The 17,456-nt window shown below is 35.5% G+C and overlaps 1 protein-coding gene across 1 annotated transcript; it reads right to left on the reverse strand.

Moving 5' to 3' along the window:
• Window positions 1-1,286: 1,286 nt before the first annotated feature.
• Window positions 1,287-7,535, reverse strand: LOC128238724 (DNA-directed RNA polymerases I, II, and III subunit RPABC2-like). The gene is made up of 5 exons (XM_052954902.1): window positions 7,396-7,535; window positions 5,216-5,282; window positions 4,903-5,033; window positions 4,492-4,563; window positions 1,287-1,765 (listed from the first exon to the last, which is right to left on the reverse strand). Exons 1-5 carry the CDS (start codon window positions 7,422-7,424, stop codon window positions 1,672-1,674), a joined length of 393 nt encoding a protein of 130 aa, XP_052810862.1. The 5' UTR covers window positions 7,425-7,535; the 3' UTR covers window positions 1,287-1,671.
• Window positions 7,536-17,456: the final 9,921 nt, after the last annotated feature.

Genomic DNA, 17,456 nt, shown 5'->3' on the forward strand with positions numbered 1-17,456 from the left:
AATACTTGCACAACAATATTTAAGAATTTTGTTCTCCAAAAACTGCTGTACCGAGAGCGGAGATACATGTTATATAGATTTTTCATGTGCTCAAATAACCTTATTTCCATAGAAACCATTACTTATTTTCTAAACGAGCTAAACTAAATTTAATACTCACAGTTACAAAGCTATCTCATTTAAAGACAAGTAATATAACTTCAATATCAATTTTGTAAGATTTATGGCCTTTTGAAAATGTTTAAAATTCCACATGTTTCTTTTATTTCATAACTTTTGAACTATTGAAGATAGCTACATCAAACTTGATTCACTTACTCACAGTAACAATATGCCCTTTCTTCAAAAGATATATCACAATTGTTCATATTGCCATATATATGACCATTTGTAACTTATTAAAAAATATATTGAGAAGTTTTAAAAAGCCAATTGAATGAAACATTAATATAAAAATGGTAATGAAGCCTTATATAAAGTACAAAATGTGAATAGCAGATGCAACAGACTCATTTGAAAAAAAATACATGTACGATCATGTATGTTGATAATCTCCCTTTGCTTAATATTCCTTAGCCTTATCTTCTTATATGGTTTTGTTAGTGTATATAACATTACAATAACAACTTAATATATATAGCCCAATACAAATCTAAATATATCTGAAAAATAAAACAGTCCTGGCCAAAGAGAATTATTTTCTCAGAATGGCTCATATTCCTATAGTAACCCCACATCACTTTTAACATGCCCTCAAATCCCCCCCCCCCCATCAGATATGGTATCATTTGGGGCCATTGTCACATCTGTTATGGCTCTAATTAAGACCTAAGCCACTGTATCAACGCTACTCGTCAATTATTAATAAATTTAAAGACAGGAAATAACTGCTTGGTGCACTTCAGCCTGCCAACCAACAATGAGTTCCAATGTTAATGCTAGGAATTTTCTTTGCTCCATGGATCGCCCTTGCAAGAGTGTTGGAAGTTGTCTAGCCAAACATAATGACACACTGAATGTTTAAAACATCGGGCCCCAATTTCTTGAAACTTCTAAAGATAAGAGGTTTATGAAGCTTATTTCAATTAGCAAAATTCATACTTAAATGTAAGAAAACTCTTAAATATTACACAAATTATTGGAAAACAAAAAAAGTGAGCTTACCGGTACCTTAATCCTGTTATTAGGTCACCGTGAGTACAGTACTTAAGAAGTTTCGCGAAATTGGGGCCTGGTCACAATCTAAATCAGCAGTTCTATTAACTATTGTATCAATGGGAAAGTCGTAAAGTTTATAAAAGTAAGTTTTTATTTAACAAAATAAGAATATCATACAACAGATGACAATAAAAACTGACAATCATATACATGAGAAATGCATGTTTAAATATGTAGCTGAGGATAAAATGTGTTTATGTTGATGATGCCTTATGAAATATTAGTGACAATCTGGTGTGTAATTATCATACATTCACTTAAAAGAAGATCCAGTATTAGATGCACATAAAACAATGAACATGTTTTCAGTACTACGGTACATGCAATATCTGCTGAAAGGTCTTCCTAATTGGGTTGGGAAAACATTTCACATGAGTGTCATTGTATTGTACAACACTAACAAGGTCACTGTGCAGCTTGGAGATCACGGGTGTGTGTAGCCTAGTGGTATCCTCATTCAGTGATGATAATAAGTTCATCTATACCCCAGTCTTCAAAGCTGCCATCAGGTAGGTAGCGGCGAATAATGATGGGAATCTTTCTCGCTCTGAAGATAAAAGCAAGTGTCATCAATGATCAATCATGACTTGTTTTAAAAAAAAACAAGAAGGTTCCACCAAGCAGATACAGGTTCATCAATATTTTTTATTGTTCATCAAAAACTTTCAAAATTAGGCTTTAATACATGTATGAAGGACAAATCAAGAAATTTGTACATTTTGCTTCTAGAAGCCGTATTTTTCTTTGCATCTTGGAGATGTAGCCATTGAATAGTTTTAAAACATGGGTTAAAACATTTTTCTTAAAACAGCTGTATCAAACAAGTTTCTGAACTTCAGCTAGTGTTTCTACGCATTAACAAGAGGCCCAAGAGGGCTATTTTAAATAAGCAAAACATACTCCAAAACTTCTTTTCTGAGATATGATGAATAAGGTCCTAAGGTTCCTAAACTAAGCTATAACAAGAGGGCCTATGCTCTACTGGCATGGCTCTTGTGGTCATTTTCAATCCAGAGCATGTACGTATGAGTAATAGGCAACAAATATATAGTTCACTTTTTATGTTCGGGTTAGCTGAAAACGCTGCAAGTTCAACATCTGAGATTAGAAAGTGTTGTAAGCAGATTAGTTGCATGCATTATTTCAATATGTGCCAAGTAAAGGTAATCTGAGGGTAAAAAATATTCGCTTTTAAAACTGTACTCATGGTCAAAATTTCATTTATGTAGCTTTAAAAATAAACAAGAGCCGTCATAAGACAGCGCGCTCGACTACGCCGCTTTGACTTAGAATACAATAACGATGTAATAATACCAAGTTTGGTCTCTTTATGTCAAACCTAACTAAAATTATTCGATACATAAGGTGACTTTGATGCTGCCCTCCCACCACCCCGCACAAATGACGCAAGTCATTCAAATAACTTGATTCCCATTATGAAAAGGTGGTTAAGAATATACAAATATGCCTTTCAAAGGAAATTAAAAATAAATAAAAAAAAATAAAAAAATCAAGGGCCATAATTTTTATATAGGCTTAAAACGGAGTTATGTTTCTTGTTGTAAGATTGTCGTAAATAATTTTGAATTTTATAAAGTGCATTTAATGAACGGTATAGAAGTTTTTTTATTAAAATCCCAACTTGCCCTTAACTTTTACTTGCCTAAAACTTTAACCTATGTCAATCAGGGGCTATAACTTGTATTTAGGATATGGAGTTATGTAACCTCATTGGGTAATGGTCCTGAACAATTGTGTGAAGTATTAAGTCAATTGAATGAAGGGTATAGAAGTAATTAAACAATATCCCAACCTGCCCTAAAACTTTAACCTAAGTTCCATAGTCAATCAGGGGCCATAAGTTATCTAACCTCATTATGTGATGGCTCTGAACATCTGTGTGAAGTATTAAGTCAATTGAATGAATGATATTGGAGTTTTAAGTGAAAATCCCAACTTGCCCTAAAACTTTAACCTGCCCTAAAACTTTAACCTAAGTCAATCAGGGGCCATGACTTGTATTTAGGATAATACGGAGTTATGTAACCTCATTGTGTGATGGTCCTGAACAACTGTGTGAAGTATTAATTCAATTGAACAAAGGATATAGAAGTTATCAATAAATATTCCAACTTGCCCTAAAACTTTAACCTAAGTTCCATAGTCAATCAGGGGCCATAATCTGTGTAAAGAATAATATGGAGTTATCTAACCTCATCATGTGATGGTTCTGAACAACTGTGTGAAGTATTAAGTCAATTGAACGTAGGGTTTTGGACTTATAAGTGAAAATCCCAACTTGCCCTAAAACTTTAATCAGACGCCGATGCCGACGCTGGGGCGAGTAGTATAGCACACCTATTCTTCGATAGTCGAGCTAAAAATTTGGTTAAAAGGTCAAAGTGAAGGACATCCGAGGACAACATTGATGCTCGTTTGCAAAACTGTATACATGGTCAAAATTTCATTGCTGTAGCTTTAAAAAGTAAAAAGTAAGTTAAAAGGGGTGGGGCCAGCTTTTGCCCAAGGGGCTAAAATTCAAATGTTTTGCTAGACAGTCATCATATGATGCTCCACAACAAATATCAAAGGTATGGGCCTTGTGGTTTGAAAGTAGAAGATTTTGAAAATATTTCTTAAATAAGTCTCTAGGAAACTTGTGACCCCTGGGGCAGTGCCAGTTTTGACCCAAGGGGCATAATTTGAACAGCCATGGAAGTGGACAACTAAATTAAGACTTGTTCAAAATAGCAAGGATCTGCATAGCTGTTTCAGACAAAAAGGTTTTTAACATTTCCAAATTTAAGTATAACAAACCTGTGAACCCGGGGGCATGGCCAGTTATGACCCCAGGGGCATAATTTGAACAAACATTCACAAGCAATTGTGACTTTACATGTAAACTTGGCTAAAAATAGACGTCACTCATGTAGACTTGGCTAAAAATAGACTTAGCTAAAAATAGCATTTTTTTATTCTTTCAAGACCCATAATCTAGGCATGCATGTGCAGATCTGGATGGGTTTCGAAAGGAACCGAGCTTTAATGTATATCAAGATACTGTACAAGTTTCATCGAGATTCAATCAAAACTGAAGACTGTATCATGTTCACAAGCAATTGTTTACAGACGCACGGACGCACATACTACGTACTAATTACCATCGCATAAGCTCTTCTGGCCTTTGGCCAGTAGAGCTAAAAACTACAACCAAACTGCAGCATCCTGGTCAAATCTTTGATTCTTTGAGTATCTGCTTGTTGTGTCACTTACTTGAGCTCCTTCATGGCAATTGTGAGCGGGTCAGTCTCTCCCTCGAGCTCGACCATCACTGGCGCACACATCCTGCACAAAAACATCATAGCTGATTATTTCACAATTATCAATATTTTACTTCAAACCCCTGCAATATATTACACTAAAAAGGCACATTCTTTTATTTGAGTGGGGTGAAGCCCAAAAACAAAATTATGAATTGTTTAAAAAAAATTGAACAAATAAATGTATATTTATAAATTAGATTTTTTTGTGAAATATAACTAAAAATATTAACCACTTCAAACACATACTAAAGCATTTTGTGTGCACAAGGGGAACTATATTGCCATGGACATATTAACCATTTATAGGTCCGAGATATTGCTATCTTTATATCTCCCTTGGAAACAAACAATGCAGACTTACGCTATCTGAAGTGCTCTGGTACCAAGGACGCGAGCCCTTTCATACTTAGTCATGTATGGGGTAGTGATTCTCTTGGTTGGTGCAGTGGGCTGGGCAGCATCTGCTGATAGTATCTCCATCTGTCCATCATCCTTAAAAAACAAGCGAATGGTTAATTATCAATATCATTCCCAATAACAATACATAAGAAGATAACTTTTCAGTATCTTATGCTTAGATTTGATTTTTTTACAAAAACAGATATATTGTAAAACCTATCAAGTTTTGACATAAGTCAGAATTATTAATATTTATAAAATTCTAAATATATTACCTCTTGTGTATTAATATGCTCATCAAGAGGTTCATCAATATCTCCATCGTCTACGTCATCGTCAAAGCTAAAAAGGACAAGAAATAATCGTTTAAACCCTGGAATCAATTTTTACGCTGTTGTCAATAGGTGCGATCGCTATTAAACGCACACTTAATAATCTACAGTGGCATGTCAGCGGCTTAAATTAAAAGAACCTTTACAAAATATCAAGGGCTTCAATAGTCGGCAACAAAAGCACAAAGCGTTTATCAGCCGTTCTCAAAATAAAAGTGTGCTCAGTCAACTGTGAGATGTATCAGTTACTGATAATTTCATTCAGTTGACCGATGCTTTGCTTCATGCATTATTTTATTAATAAAATACATAGATATTGTCTTAAAATGAAAATAGAACATAAAATTTACTACACAAATAATTACCTGCGAACAATAACAAAGAAATAAAAGACACCTATTCATTCACACATCTTTGAACGCCTTTGCACACCCACAACACCAACAGTTCGCATTGAACTTTGAACTTGGTAAAAAAGACAATTTTTCTCAGAGACTTTATTGATCTATTTCTATTTTCCATTTTTAACAAAATACATATAAATACTTTTTATCGTGCAATATTAAACAAATTAAGGGCCAGAAGTCACTGTCATCAGGGGCCAAAAATATTCATTTTGATGATGGAAATTTATTTAAGTTGTTCATTTTCTGTAAATTTTCTGAGACGAATGCAGATTATTTGGAAACAATTGGTTGAAAAATAAGTTAGTAACAAGCTTTACAAAAACATCATCTTTAGTATGACAAATAATAAAAAATATTGAGATATTTCATGGATTTTTTGGTTGATATTGAGGTTTTTGTGTCAGATTGATAATCATATTCCAATCATTATTTCGTCCTTAAATTCTTTAATGGTTTGCTAACACTAGACCTACTATACGATGTTTAAGACTTATTGTCAATCACGAAATACAATGCCAATTACATATGAAGTAAATAAATTGATGATGTCATTGTTTTGTGTTGTGCAGCATTTGATATGAAAATAAAGCACAAATGAAGCAGATTCGTACTTTCAAAAGTATGAAAAATCGGACAAATTAGTAGTTCCGATTCACCGAAAATACACCATCATACAAATACTTCAGAGAAGTATAAAATTTATATACAGGTTAAACATTTAATACATGATGTTCATTTAAGTAGCATTTAAATATTTGTATTGACTTGATAATGTTTACTTTGTTCTTTGAAAAAATCCGAATATTTAGGCACTGAATGCAGGTTATTGGACGTCGTTTATGCCCTTATTTCGTACTAAATATTATATTATAATTAATTGTTTTTTCTTTTATCCTTTTTCCATTGTGGTTGATATAGTACCCAACATTTTTCTATTTAAATTTCATGCACTTGATATTCAGTAATTATGACAATATTTTAAGAAAACTTCAAAATTGATCCGGAATTAGGCAACTGCCCAGTATACAATTATTGTGTTATCTAGACAACAAAAGTTTGGTCAAACACATCTTTAATTGTATTTCAATAACAATGTGTTAAATTGCTTTAATTGATGTGTGCTCTAAAAGCGTAAAACTAACAAACACATTTATTTCCAAAAGTTTTATGCAAAGAAAACAATGACATTTTTTTTTTTAAATAGGGGTTGAAAAGTCTTGGATTTAGGGGTTGAAAAGTCTTCAATATGGCTATTAAAATAATTCAACTAGGGGTTGAAAAGTCTTTGATTAAGGGGTTGAAAAGTCCAAACAGGTAGGGGTTGAAAAGTCTTTGAAATAGGGGTTGAAAAGTCTAAGGGTTGAAAAGTCTTCATTTTTAGAAGGGGTTGAAAAATCTTGGGGCTGAAAAGTCCTGCTCCCATAACTGCTGCCTGTACCTCTGATACACCTAAATATTCTCCATTACTTCCATGGACTTTGTGAAAATATTCAAAGTTTTTTATCTGTTATCATATTAATTTGTCACCATGAATTAACAATTGATATCTAACATTATAAGGTCAATAAACCTTGTTTTTTTAATTTAATACTGAGTGGGTAAACTTACTAGTTGATCATATTTCAACCATTATACCATTCAATTAATCTAAAATGAGCAAACATCACAGGCGAAACACATGACAAATAAGTTTAGTGGATATATCGAAATGCTTACTTATCCATATCTTGATCATCATCAGCCATTCTGTTTGAGTAGAATATTTCTGATTCTTCGTTAATTAAACAAAATTAATGTCGCAACAAAAACGTGAATATTACTTCCGGTGAGTACTACGTAATGAAATTTTGTGTTCCGACGCCTCTTAGTCAAAACGGCAAATCGATTTCGACAAAGGAAAACCTGCGAAATACAAAATATTCTTATTAACCTCCCCTGATGAGCGGCTTCTATAATATTACGGACCTATACAATAATTATATGGATTTACAATCCGTGATAATATGTACTATGATTTAAATGCACAAAAGCCTATGGATGGGAAAGCAGTAGTTTGCAAGAAAATAAGGCTTTTACTAAAACCAGGACCGCCGAACCCTTCTATACATTTTATATTTTAACTGTTGTTTTTTAAATGTTTTTTTTTTGTATTGTTTAATGTTCATGTGTATACATTTATTTGTTAATAGATCCAATTTCTTACAATTGACGATATTTTCCGTTTAAAAAAATGTTTTATAGCCGAGTATTGTCAGCCGTACACTTGCCTTACAATTGCCGAACGGATTTGGATCATAAACTTAAGAGGCATTCTCTGCTTTGGCAAATTTATTTCTTTACATCCCCCGCAAAAAGTAAACATATAAGACGTTTAATATATTACCCAACTAGCTAACATCTGATAAAAAATATTACATTCATGTATACAACCGGTCGTTCACGTCGGTCTTTGTGGAGCAGAGTTTACGTCAATAAAGGATTTTTAGTGTACTGTAGATTTACCAGATTTAGGGTGAACCTGGGTTCTATAAATGCACAAAATGAACCAGTAAGCATTATCTTATATGTGCCAATTAATCTTATAGGTTTTCAATTGTGAATTTTTCGTCACATTTTAACAGTTGTCAAGTTTGTGATTCCATTTGCGATTGATCTTGGCGGAGATAAAGACAAAAATCACTCAATGCTTCTAAACTTGAAACGCGTAGTACATTTGCAAACCGTTGAGTAGTAAGACCTGTCAACATCACGTGACTACTTGAAATGCGCCAATGAATGCTTTCGTGCTGCATGCGACAGGAGCGGGTTTTGGTTCAAAAGGATGTTTTTTTTCAAATTTTATAGGGTTACATTTCGAACATTTGAATACTTTAATACCCGGTGAGTGCACTATAAATTAATATTTTGCAAGGCCTAAAAGTACGTTTACCTTAAAAAGTCAGCATCTTACTGTGATTGTTGATGTATTTGTTTCGAAATAAATATATTAATATAAACATAGTAGAATTTTATACATTAAATGAACGAAATATATATATCGTTCGTACGATAAAGTTATGTTTTTAACATTTCACTTCTCAGAAATTGACATGCATATCATGAGTGTATACCCGTGCTATCACCATCCAACATTTACAATGTTTTTTTTGTTTTTTTATCAATGTCTTTCCATAATACCAATAACATGACGTGTACATTGTATATCACCACATCCGTGCATTTCTTTATTTACCATGTTCAATTTGGCCTATCTTTCTATTTTATTTATAAAAATGTTTCAAACTCTTCCATTAATTAGACGAAAAAAACAACACATTATATAACTCTTCGTTCAGTAAAAACATAAATGTAATTGCTACAAGTTCAAGTTTTATTATTCTCAATGCCCATAGTTAAAATAAAACAATACAAAGAATGGCGGGGTATAAATAAACAGTTTTAATAAATGAAACCACACACTGGAATGCAGAATTCTTACGGTATCTTATGATGCATTCTTATAATATTATTTAATCTAAAGTAAAGCAAAGTTTTATTATACTCTTTTCAAAACTTACTGTACATTTGAACAAACATGACTACATGCATTACAAGTCAGACATAGAAAATTAACATTTTAAAATTATAACTAAATAAATCATATATCAACGTTTGTTGAAGGGTTCCAGTCGTCAGTATCTTAGCTAAAACACTGCTAATGATTTGCCACACTTTATTTCGTCATAAAAAGAAGTGCATTTTACATGAGCGAGTCTCTTTAAACAGTAAAACAATAGAGGTAGCCCGAAACACAACTGTAATGAAATTGAAGAAAAAATGTTTACCATGATAATGACATTACCGATAAAGCATCACAAACAAACATAGACTTATGTTAGCTCTATGACACATATAGTCAGCTGTTTTGTAAAATAAGCACACAATTTAACACGTAGAAATGATTGTTTTTCAATCTTGAAAAATACGAAAATATGTATATTCAAAAAAGAACATGGTAGATAAGTTTGACCAATTTATAAAACTAGACAAATTCTTGCATAACTTTTTTAACAACTCAACTCAACTCAACATCTTTATTTCCCCCATGGCTGGAGATATTCATGGTAAATACAAACATTTAAAGACATAGAACCTATATAATATATGTATAATAATAGTACAGTTCTAAATTATTGCGTATTGGTGTCAAAATATTTATACAAACATTGCAGGATATAGCTTCATATCTAAGTATAAATAGAAAGCTTATATTCTACATGCAAATAAGATTAGTCTATTTGACTTCCATGATAGTATAGTTGTATGTGATTCGCCGCTTGGATGCAAAAATCTTGTCAAAACGAAATACAAGAGATTTGCAGCAGCGAGTTATAGCATACATAATTTTGTTTACGTTAGAAGGATAACATGAGCATAGATTAATTGATAAGAGTAATCCATAAATTGCCTAGCAGTTTTATATGAAAAATGTCACTATGTTGACTCCCGCCTAGACGAAACAGCACATTGTAGAGCTTGGATTTTACTAACGAAAGGTTAGTAAAAGTATCTGTTTAAACAGCGTGTAATAAATTTAAAACATAATTTCAAAAATACGACGTGTTGATCGATTTCCAGTAGTGGCTCGATTGGGGCCCCTAAAACCTTTAAGCACCAGGTAAGGCTGTCAAGAGAAGAAAGAGTGTCACAAAAGTCGTGGTTGAAAGCTTCTTTTAGTTGGTTTGTAAAGTTTGCTTTTTTTTCGAATAGTGTAGCTTTACATTCACACAGAACATGTGTCAGTTCTTCCTGGTATATCCTGTCACATTTAATGCAGGTTCTTGTCGCAAGCACAGCTGATCTGCACCATAGTTTTGCTATTAATCTAAGAGTCTCCCTGAATACACTTTTTCTTGAAACAGAGTATATTATAGAAGGCGAGACTACAGGGTGGAGGATTCGAAACAATATAAAGTCACAGTCATTTGCGGTGCGATTTTCCCAGCAGTTGAGTTCTAGTAATTTGACTGAGTTATTAACAATCCTTTTCCATGTTGTTTTGAGTGGTAATTGAAATGACACGGTAAGGTACTCATTAAGTAAAAATTGCAAATTGTACTTTGTGAGTATTCTGCATATGTCCGGGATAAAACCAAGTTTAACAGAGTAATTGTCTTCCAAATACATACAATATTTCCTGATGAAAATCTCTTTCGTTATACAATGTTGAGGCAAACTTAAAATTTTATACAAAAACATCAGTTTGCGTTTATCGATCTGGCTACAGAGGCGGTTAAGTCCGAGCATGGATTCCGACATATCAGATCTAACTTGGGAGGGAAAACCTTGCACTTTCTTTGCCACAAAGTGTTGAAATCGATCGACTGTTTTTGTGTCATTTACGGTCATGTTGTTCCATAGTTCAGAGCCGTAAAGTGTTATCGGGACAATAATCTTTTGGTATAAGCTGCATGAAACGAGAGGGCCTACTCCGAACGGATGGACACCCTGCCCGACCATAGAGAATAGGGCATTTTTCGCTTTTTGAATGCGTTGTGTTATGCGTCCGTGCAGTTTTAAGTTTGAATCCTGCAGTATACCTAGATGAGTAGTGGATGTGACTTGTTGGATGATACGCTCACCGTACATGATAAGGATTTGGGGGACGCTGCGGCGTGGTGAAAATACTATTACATCAGATTTATTGACATTCATTTCTATGTTCCAACGTTGGCAATACGAGTAGACTATATCGACCATACACTGGAGGTCGTAGGGACAGAAAGCGACGAGTGATATGTCGTCTGCAAATGCGGGACTTCCGGAATTCACAGACAGAAGTTGTGCCCCAAGACGGCAACTGGAGAGATGTCGTAATAACGCGTCTATATACACCAGGTAGTAGAAAGTGGAAAGTACCCCACCTTGTCTGACGCCACGTACGACGTCGAAGGCGTCTGACGTTAAGCCTTGACCGACGCGGATAATACATCTGAGGGATTTATATGAGGATTGGATAATCCGTAGGGGTTTACCTTTGATACCAAGTCTACCTAGTTTAAGTAAGAGTGCTTGGTGTCGGACAGTATCGAAGGCAGCCTTTTGATCTAGGCATGCTACGTACGCGTGACTACCATTGTCAACAGCGTGGTAAATCATTTCCTGGAGGTTAAATGCGGCTGTCAAGCAGCTGAGACCCTTTAGAAACCCGTTTTGTTGGGGACTAGGAAATAGTGACTTGTGAAGTAAAGGGTTGGCGTATATTCTGTTGGCCTAGAGCTTTTCAAAGATTTTACAAAAACAAGGTATAAGAGATATTGGTCTATAGCTTGATGGATCTCGCTTATCTTTACCTTTGCCTTTGTAAATTGGAACCAATACGCTTGTTTTCCATGCGCTTGGAGTTGACTCGTGCTTGATTACAGCATTGAATAAGAATGTGAGCGCTCTAGTTATTGCTGGCCCACCTAGTAATACATGCTCGTTCAGTATACCATCGTGACCAGGGCTTTTGTGTTTGGCGAGTGCCTGTGTGACCTTTTGTATTTCTTCCGGTGTGAAGGGAAGTGTGATAAAGTGGGAAAGGTCTCGATTTTCACTATTTACGTTCAGAAAGCTATTTAGTTCGGCCTCGTCACGGTAAGCGAGGGTATCTTGACTATTTGAACAGCTAAAAACGTTAGAGAAGTGGTGCATAAATCCTTCTGAAACCTTTTCGTTAGTGAATGAGGGTTCGCTATAGATAATCTCTGAGCAGACGTTTGACTTTTGGGGATTTTTTGACCGAAGGAGTTTCCAGAACAGCTTGTAGTCCAACTCTGCCGTTTTGTTAAGCTCGTCTAAGTATGAATTTTCGTGAGCTTCAATAGCTTCACGCTGAATTTTTCTAAACCTAGTTTTCGCTCGCTTGTATTGTGTGTATAATGGCGACTGTTCCCCGCGGGGCTTACCGTCGTTAATCCAACGACGTCGTAAAACACGGGATTCAGTGTGTGCGCTTTTGACAGCGTTTGACCAATATGGTTTTGCCCTTTTATTGAATTTGCTAGTAGGGAGTTTTGTCGAGGCATCGTGTAATATGTTGCAGAGCATGGTGTTAATAAAATCGGGTGATTGCTTGTCTGCCTCGGTTTGTGTGGGCTCATCAATAAGTAGGGATACCTGTGAGTAGATAGCATTCTGGTATTCTATGATGTTACCGGATGTGCACTTGTTCCAAGCAATGCACTTCTTTGGCGGCTCAGGGGACACGCCACTGTTTGGGCGCATTTCGAAATTGAAAAGAATAGGGAGGTGGTCAGATGTAAAAACCTCGTTTTCATTTCCAATTGAAAACGAATGGAAGGGAGCCGTGTTTGATTGTTCTACGAATACGTGATCAATAGAAACTTTTGTCGGTATGAATGTGTAGTCGGCTGGGTGGCCTATATCTAACTGCAGGGATGTAAGACTATTTGTAGCCAAGAACTCTGTTAGCAGTTTAGACTTGGTGGAAGGCTTTTGACCTGGGGCAAGGTTACTTGAGAGTTGTGCGTTGAAATCTCTTGCTAGGATGACTGATCCCATCTTTGAATAAAGTGCAACCACGGACTGGACGTCGCTGAGGACGTCTCTATAATCATTAATATCGCTATCTGACGGCATGTAAACACAGAATAGATATGTCGGAATGTTTGTGTCTGTCCTAAGTTCGATGCCAGTAACTCTATCGTTTTCGATATTATTGATTTTATCAACATGATAAGTTAAATTGCTTCTAAACATGATGGCAGTGCCGCCTCTACCACATTTTAAGATTCCAAAGTGATCTAGAGATTCGTCTATCGTATAGAATGCCGAAAAATTGGCATTTATGGAGTTTAAAAAATTTACATTGTGTGGCAATAACTTATGTTCGGTGATAAATGCGATGTCAATTTTCTTATCTTCAAGAAAGGAAGACAGTGAATAGGCCGAGGACATGATACCTCGAACATTCCAAACAAGTATATTCAGTGTCATTATGGCTAAGGTATATCGTATGGTATTCATTTTGTTATAATATGTTAGTACTAGTACAAATCAGTTTAACACACTAGTCCCTAGTTGGGTCCCATTCGTCAACTACGTCATAGTCCTCCTTGTTGTAGTGCCACATGCAGTCTCTCGATGTATCCCTATCTCTTTGGTCACTCTCTGGCTCCCGTTCGCTGTCGTTGTCGTCGTCATGGAAACGGAACCGGTAACGTTTACCTGCTGGGCGTTTATAGTGGTCCCAACGTTTTTGGCGTGATTGTTGCTTTTCCTGTTCCCATTCATTCTTCCCGACCCATTTCCACCAGGTGACGTTTAGCGGCCAGAATGCGTCATTCTCAACGGTTTCCTCGTCCTCGGGGTAAATGTTAATTTTAGCTGAAGAGCCGTATCTACCGTGAAATATTGTTACTCGCTTCAGGCGCACCCGGTTGTCTTTAAAGTGGCCATAAATGTCTTGCTCAACGACAGTAGAGTCTATGTTGCCAATAAAGTAGGATGATGTCTGTCGGCGCCGAACTGCTATAAAGCAGTTTTGGCTTGATTCGTTTTCGGTTGCTGACGCCAGCGCGTTCTCGCTGGAGTTATTGGTATTCCGATATGCGGTCGCCTGTGGCTGAGGTGCCTGCTCGTGAGTAGGTGTGGCCCGTTGTTTCGGCTTTTTTGAGTCGATTCGTGCTCCCGTAGTTCCGGTTCCTGATTCCTTTCAATTTGTTAGAATTGTAAGGCCGAATTGGTGAGCGTACGCGTACTTCTGACCTTGATACTAATGTACGTCCCGACGCGGCTTTAGGTGACGTCATTTGATTTTCCTGAGGTTCGCATGGCTCCGCAGCAAAGCTTTGTGCTTTCGCGGGTGACGTCGAGGCTTCAGAGTATGTATTAGATGTTGGCTCTTCCTGAAAGGCCCCCGGGAATGCCACTGGGACGTAAGAATCTACGAGGCGCTTATTCAATATGCTTACCGCAGACTCAAGCTTTGTGACGTCATCTTGCAATTTATTTATAGGGTTCCCCTGAGTCGGTAGAGACGCTAATACACTATTTAAGGTATCTTGAAATCTCCGAAAAGCTGTTGTCATGTTAGCAATGTCAGTTTGCATTACCTTACACAGTGAAGAGTCGGTATACTGTTGCCTCGATATATCAGCGATATCGGCTTGAATTTTGCTTAGCATGGCGTAAATATCCGGTTTGTTAAAGTTATCGTCGGCATCACAGTCAATTATTACTGCTTCCTGTTGGGAGGATGTTGCTGATGTGAAAACGTCATTGATTTCTTTCGATCTTTCTCCATTTAGGAATGCCTGTAGCACATAGCAGTCGCCTGCACACTTTTGTTCTTTTGTGCCCGCCGACGAGTTACGTCGATTTACAAGTCTTGTCTCCGGACACCTCGGGAATCCCCTGGCGCGTTCAGCTAGCCTCTCCCGGTACGCGTTTATCCTGGTGATGTCGCTTCTGCAATAGCTTAAGAGATTGTGTACGAATGAGTTCCGGGTAAGATTCGATAAAAGTTCATCGAGATCTTGAAAGAATCTCTGCGGTAATGGTGGCTGTGAGAATTCTACTACATCATCATAGTCGTGTTCGTCATCATCAATCTCTATATATCGTTTTTGCTCGTCTAGTTCCTTGTTCATTTGAATCAAACTATTGTTAACAAATCGCTTTGGATCCGTTTTATCAGGGTCGGAAACACTACCAATCTTATTAGTTTGTAGCTCAAGGGATTACCTCCCTTCCACAGTACGAATAACGGTAACCACTGACTGGCTGCAATGTAAATGTCAACACCAATTATCGTAAAAAGTGTTCACTACGGAGATTTATTCCTTTGTTGTTCCTTTGTTTTCCAGTTTTTTTTATGTATACCTTTTAATTAGTCTGAATTTAAACTTTCAATTTAATACCACTTGATGGAGCTGAGATTTACGAACATCCACATATAATTTTAGTCACAATATGTTTATTTTGCGAACTATAAATCCACTTTATTCCAAGAGCACAAAATGTACGTCTGCACTGCTCGATAGTCAATAGTCAATATGTACTATGATTTAAATGCACAAAAGCCTACGGATGGGAAAGCAGTAGTTTGCAAGAAAATAAGGCTTTTACTAAAACCAGGACCGCCGAACCTCTTTGTACATTTTATATTTTAACTGTTGTTTTTTTAAATGTTTTTTTTTGTATTGTTTAATGTTCATGTGTATACATTTATTTGTTAATAGATCCAATTTCTTACAATTGACGATATTTTCCGTTTAAAAAAAATGTTTTATAGCCGAGTATTGTCAGCCGTACACTTGCCTTACAATTGCCGAACGGATTTGGAACATAAACTTAAGAGGCATTCTCTGCTTTGGCAAATTTATTTCTTTACATCCCCCGCAAAAAGTAAACATATAAGACGTTTAATATATTACCCAACTAGCTAACATCTGATAAAAAAATATTACATTCATGTATACAACCGGTCGTTCACGTCGGTCTTTGTGGAGCAGAGTTTACGTCAATAAAGGATTTTTAGTGTACTGTAGATTTACCAGATTTAGGGTGAACCTGGGTTCTATAAATGCACAAAATGAACCAGTAAGCATTATCTTATATGTGCCAATTAATCTTATAGGTTTTCAATTGTGAATTTTTCGTCACATTTTAACAGTTGTGAAGTTTGTGATTCCATTTGCGATTGATCTTGGCGGAGATAAAGACAAAAATCACTCAATGCTTCTAAACTTGAAACGCGTAGTACATTTGCAAACCGTTGAGTAGTAAGACCTGTCAACATCACGTGACTACTTGAAATGCGCCAATGAATGCTTTCGTGCTGCATGCGACAGGAGCGGGTTTTGGTTCAAAAGGATGTTTTTTTTTTCAAATTTTATAGGGTTACATTTCGAACATTTGAATACTTTAATACCCGGTGAGTGCACTATAAATTAATATTTTGCAAGGCCTAAAAGTACGTTTACCTTAAAAAGTCAGCATCTTACTGTGATTGTTGATGTATTTGTTTCGAAATAAATATATTAATATAAACATAGTAGAATTTTATACATTAAATGATCGAAATATATATATCGTTCGTACGATAAAGTTATGTTTTTAACATTTCACTTCTCAGAAATTGACATGCATATCATGAGTGTATACCCGTGCTATCACCATCCAACATTTACAATGTTTTTTGTTTTTTTTTATCAATGTCTTTCCATAATACCAATAACATGACGTGTACATTGTATATCACCACATCTGTGCATTTCTTTATTTACCATGTTCAATTTGGCCTATCTTTCTATTTTATTTATAAAAATGTTTCAAACTCTTCCATTAATTAGACGAAAAAAAACACACATTATATAACTCTTCGTTCAGTAAAAACATAAATGTAATTGCTACAAGTTCAAGTTTTATTATTCTCAAGGCCCATAGTTAAAATAAAACAATACAAAGAATGGCGGGGTATAAATAAACAGTTTTAATAAATGAAACCACACACTGGAATGCAGAATTCTTACGGTATCTTATGATGCATTCTTATAATATTATTTAATCTAAAGTAAAGCAAAGTTTTATTATACTCTTTTCAAAACTTACTGTACATTTGAACAAACATGACTACATGCATTACAAGTCAGACATAGAAAATTAACATTTTAAAATTATAACTAAATAAATCATATATCAACGTTTGTTGAAGGGTTCCAGTCGTCAGTATCTTAGCTAAAACACTGCTAATGATTTGCCACACTTTATTTCGTCATAAAAAGAAGTGC

The sequence above is a fragment of the Mya arenaria genome, chromosome 6, assembly GCF_026914265.1.
Source record: "Mya arenaria isolate MELC-2E11 chromosome 6, ASM2691426v1".
NCBI lineage: Eukaryota > Metazoa > Mollusca > Bivalvia > Myida > Myidae > Mya > Mya arenaria.

Bases quoted from the DNA above. Each gene is read 5' to 3' on its own strand.
- LOC128238724 (XM_052954902.1), bottom strand. From the start codon at position 7,424: ATGGCTGATGATGATCAAGATATGGATAA. The intron at 5,034-5,215 runs GTAATATATTTA...TTGTTTTTTAAG, and splicing joins AGCATATTAATACACAAGAG to GATGATGGACAGATGGAGAT. The intron at 1,766-4,491 runs GTAAGTGACACA...TTTTATCTTCAG, and splicing joins ATTGCCATGAAGGAGCTCAA to AGCGAGAAAGATTCCCATCA.